This window comes from Anopheles aquasalis, chromosome 2 (assembly GCF_943734665.1).
Source record: "Anopheles aquasalis chromosome 2, idAnoAquaMG_Q_19, whole genome shotgun sequence".
NCBI classification, from domain to species: Eukaryota; Metazoa; Arthropoda; class Insecta; order Diptera; family Culicidae; genus Anopheles; species Anopheles aquasalis.
The window spans coordinates 72495647-72500646 of NC_064877.1; the positions used below are offsets into that span (position 1 = coordinate 72495647).

General features: G+C 47.2%; 1 protein-coding gene across 1 annotated transcript in view; it reads left to right on the top strand.

The window, feature by feature from the left end:
• The first annotated feature begins 156 nt into the window (after positions 1–156).
• The window catches only part of LOC126576996 (neurotrimin-like), a 9553-nt gene continuing 4709 nt past the window's right edge, over positions 157–5000 (top strand). The window contains exons 1-2 of the mRNA XM_050238347.1: positions 157–160; positions 4746–4843. Coding sequence (XP_050094304.1) covers positions 157–160; positions 4746–4843 — 102 coding nt within the window. The remainder of the gene's footprint in view (positions 161–4745; positions 4844–5000) is intronic.

Consider the following 5000-nt stretch of genomic DNA (forward strand, 5'->3'; position numbering starts at 1 on the left):
CTCAAGTGGTCACTCTGGGCTACGATTTCTGTACTCGTTCGGCTCTGTGGTCGCCATTTCGACCAACAATCCATCGACGACCGACCAGTGCGGCGAGTTTCGAGGACCTTTTTTCCACCAGCACGTGCACCGGCACTACGTCACAGAGACGTCAGCATGAGTGAGTTTTGAAAAGTCAATACCGATTTAACCCTCCACCCTTTTCGGTTCGGGCCACAGCGGAGGTTGTGGAGGTTTTTTTTTTGCATAACCGGTGGCCGAGGTGACCGCCGAACCGGCGGCAGCGATAAACTTGGCAAACTATCCTCCTGCTGCCCGGGACTGGCCGACTGATGGTGTCGTGTCCGTCCGTGTCGGTTAAGTGGCACGGTACCGGATCTTCCGGGCTCCTCCTTAACCGGAACTGCAGCCCGTAAATAAGCGGTGGCCCCTGACGCTGGACTAGAACCAACTTTTCCATTCCATTCCCCCAGGTGAAGACGTTGAGCGTGCGAGAAACCGCCGTAATGATGCCGTCGTCGTCTTCGTCGTTGTGTTTCGTGTGCACCACCATGTGCCAGCGGTGGAAAGGAAGTCGATGATGAGGTCTAATGTGACGTAAACACCGCATAAAACTGGCCACCGAAGCAAATCGACCAGGACACATCCCGTGCCGGAAGTTGGCTTCGACTGGCCATTTCCCAAACGGGTGACCCTGGCAGATACTCTACGACTCTGCTGCTCTGCTGCTTCCCTCTCTAACTTTCTTTCAAACTCTCCAAACCCGTCAAAGTTAAGTAAAAGCTCTCCAAGTAACTCACAGGCCACCAACAAAAGGTACTTTCCTTACCAACTCCAGCTCATTAGCGTGTTCCGCGGATCCTTTCGAGCTGCCATTCGGAGTCGACAAATAATAAAAGCTGGCCAAAAACGGAAAACAAACACAGGAAAAAGGTTATGCTGCGGAAATGTTTAACGGCCAACAAACAGCCCGGGAATGGGCACGCAGCGCACCGCGGGAGTGGCTAATTTGATCGCGCTTCAAGCAATTTGTTAGACGATAGTGGCACTTGGTGCTGAGCAGTTAGTTGGCACTCCGACCGCCCCCCTAAAAACACAAGCAAAGCCCCAATAAACAAACAAATGAAAACAAGCACTCGGCAAGGCTAAGCATAATGGTGATGCGAAAACAGAAACGGATATACTGCCCTCCCTAGCCAGCAAAGCAGAGACTTATGGCAGGGAAATGAGTAATTTGGTCACCCACGCTTACCGGCAACAGCAACAGCAGCAGCCATTACTTTCCCTTTTTTCGCAGCGACGCAGAGGCGAGATAGGAATCCGCCATTCCGCCATGTTATGGCCTCAAGAATCGGTGAATCGTAGTGTTAAATCTGCTCGCGGCATGCAATCATAATATTTACACACCAGCACCGCTCCTGAGAAGGCCATTCAGCGACACTCGAAAGGCGGGAGTGTCCTCGCACCACCAAAAAGATACATCGCACCCTGAGGTAGCTCGTCGAAAACCGATGGACAATTATTGTTCGAATTAGTGCGAGCGAACGGTGACGCGATGGTGACCAAAGCCACTCACTGGTGGGCGCAAATAAAAGCGAAATCAAATACAAATTATGTCATTACTAATTTATTATTCTAATTTAGTTCCATTTGAGAAGGAAAAAACCCTACAACGTCGATAGGGTAACGTGGATTTGGCGTATCATTCGATTCGGTACCTGGCGTGGTGTGGTGTTTGGGGCGCCCGCCAGTGCATGTCAAGCGAAAGTAACGTTCTCAGAAAGGATATCGAAGTCAAACAAGAAATAAACACAACGCACAGAGATCGTTTGTGTGAAAGGGAGAGAAAGAGAGAAAGCGATCCAATCAAAACCCACCGAAAAAGCGACAGTGGAGCGAGGTCTTTCAATAAATTTCCCATTTTTTCCGCCACCCTCACTCACCGCACTCTCTCTTCCACCTCGTCCGTGGATGTCCTGCATAAGGTGACGATAAATTATCACTCCGAGGGGATTACTGGGTCGGTCGTTTTTGGGGTTTGATTGTAAGGACCTTCTTGACGCTTTCTGGCGACCACTTCTGCGCCCCTGAGCTTCGACTTGAAAGCAGCGAAGGAACGTCAACCATTTGCCCGTTAACTTTCACTTTTTAATCGCTTTTCACCGGATGGAGTAAGGTGGCAGGGGAAAACCGGAAGTGCCCACCAACTCCATAGTGTCCCGCTGAGCTCCGCATGGCGGTCCTTGGGTGGATTGAGATTATTGTTTGAGAAAGTAATGCGCCAGAGTGTGAGCTCACGATCCAGACTACGGATGACTGTCGAAACGACAAATGAAGTGAGCGTTTTTGCGCGCAACAATACCGGAAGATAGCAAAACCACCCCCTAGTGGTCGCCCCCGAGGGTGCACATTTGAAAGAACAATAGGAACGGGACGGGACGGACAGCAACGGGTTGGCTCTCGCGGGATATAGTTCTTAAGTCGCCGCCCGGTGCGTACAAAAGGGATTTTGCGTTAGTACTTTGTTGGCGAAAAACCTGAGGAAAAAGGCTCTGAATCGTGGGACACGCGGTGAAGAGCCGAAAGCCCGATTGTGCTGCATTCTTTCGCGCGGGTTTTTGACGAGTCCGCGGGATGTCCGCGGGGAAGGACCGCAAAAGTCTGAGAAGTTTCTTATCGGGTGGACGGACGGTCACGGCAGGCAGTTCTCTAACGGCGATCCGGGGATCAATGAAGTGACAATGGATGCAACTGATACGGTGCCAACGGTTTGCTTCAAAAGGGAAAGCAGCAATAGCAGGAGGGAAGCAATTGTTTGAGGGTTTTTTGGGTGGTGGGGTGCTCTTTAACAACGAAGAAATGTTATTCAAGTGGCAAACGTTCCTCGACCGAACCAGCGAATTGTGCGTTTTTGGTTAAATACAGTTTGTTTTAAGAATATTTTGAAACATTTTTTTTAATTCACATAACCCATGCCTTGTAATCTTTATAAAATGTGCTACAAATTTCTTTTATTTGTGACGACTTTGTTGCATAAAAATAATCATTCTTGGTCCATCCTTATTTAAAGACATCAAGATTTAAAAATTTATAGAATAAACTGGGGTCAATTCGATTTGACCAATCATCCTGTTGTGTTTTCCAGTACCTATTATTTAGTAATGAATAGTAATTCAAATAGAGTCTTTATTGGATCATGTTACAAATATTTCAATCGAAATAGATTTATAGCAATCATCATCTATTGAGTTAAACATACGGCTCGTCCGTCCTTATATATGTTAAAAAAAAATCATCTATTGAGCAAACAAATTGATATTCAACTGATAAAATGTATATGGCATGTAATCGACAGCTAGAATGATTCGTTCCATTGATTTAAATTTTGATTGGAGCTATTGTTCAATAACATTTTGTAGAATTAATGAAGAAAACTGGAAAATCTGAGTATGTGAAATCGAAACCGAACAAGAATCTCATACATAGGAATTTCCTTTACAAATATCTATTCAGTTCAGCAGCGACCGGTAACCTCATTACTGTTAATCCACATTCGCATTCCAAGCCACCATTCCGTTCCATTAAATTCAGTCCATCTGTCAGATTTTGCCACACATAAAGCCAAAATCTTATCTTTAAATTGGCGCCTCAGGTAGGCGAATCGACGAATGCGCGGCTAATTACACGCACTCGATGAACCACTTCACAAATCAATGGTTGATTACTGGCGCCGCGAAATAGTTATGCTCCTGGTGCTGGTGAAAGCACGAAAAAGGGGCACCCACAAGCAACGGAATGACGCTGATTAACCTTTAACCATCAACCTACTAGCACCAGGTTTCAGCCTCACTTAATTCGTTGCCTCCAGCTGTTTCGAAGACGTTCGTGACGTTCTGGCGTACGTCAGCAATTATAAATCAATAGCGCGAGGTTGCGATCGATCGGTCGCTCGCTCTCGAGGAAAATGTTTTCCTTCGCTGGTAATTGTGGTGAAATTGTGGCAAAAGTTTATCCTCTCTCTCTCCCTATCCACCTTTACCACATCAGCACTCTTCTAACTCCTCGTCTTAGTTCGGAAGAACGGGATCCGGTCCAGTAAACTCCGGCAAACTGTTAAGGGGCAAATGTGTTATTGAGTTTCGATGGATTTTCTCCTTCCGGATCGACTTCCTGACCTGTTATCGCGATATTGTTGCAACAACTCTATGCTCCCTTTCGCCCAGCGCGAGTGTGTCATTCGACCGATGTTGTTGCTAATGCTAGGTTCTAGCGATAAACGGTCGCATTTGCAGCCACATGTCGCCGGTCGAGCATTGCAACGAGAAAGTAGTCGTCACATGCAATTGACGGAGAGTGGCGCCCCCCTCGGTGCACCGCCATTGACCGCGACCACAAAGTGGCCAGAACTTTTACTTCTTGCCAAGTAAACAATTGCAACGGAAGTGCACGGAAACTTCTCCTCGGGCGGGGGAACTAGTGGAGCTGGTGGGCTTGGTAATGAAGGTCTTAAGTAAACAGTCACATAATCATGTTGCGCTTCGGTGCATTTCACAAGATTTATTCGATTTCAAAGTAGTTACAACACGACAGGGCACCTCCCGTCGGGGGAATAACTTAATTGACGGAAAACTTTTCATTCTTTTCTTCCCGTTTTTTTCTCTCTTTCTTCCCTTTCTCGATGTTTCGCATACGACACACATGAACCAACCGACCGTCCTTCGAATGGCCGCGAATCCATCGCACAGTTGAACCGAAGTTCAGTGCGCCAATTGCCAACATGACCGTTCCTGTCGGCCGGGAAGGAGTGATGACGTGTACCGTTCACGATTTATACAAATACAAGGTAATTGACCGCGCCTTTTCCGGTTCCACTTTTCCGACTACTTCCGATGCAATTCACTTCATGGTGTTGCATTGGCATTCGGCACCTTCTGGTATGTAGCGGGAGTGGGGGATTGAAACAATTGTTTGCCGAGGCAGCATTAAAAAAGAACCAACAA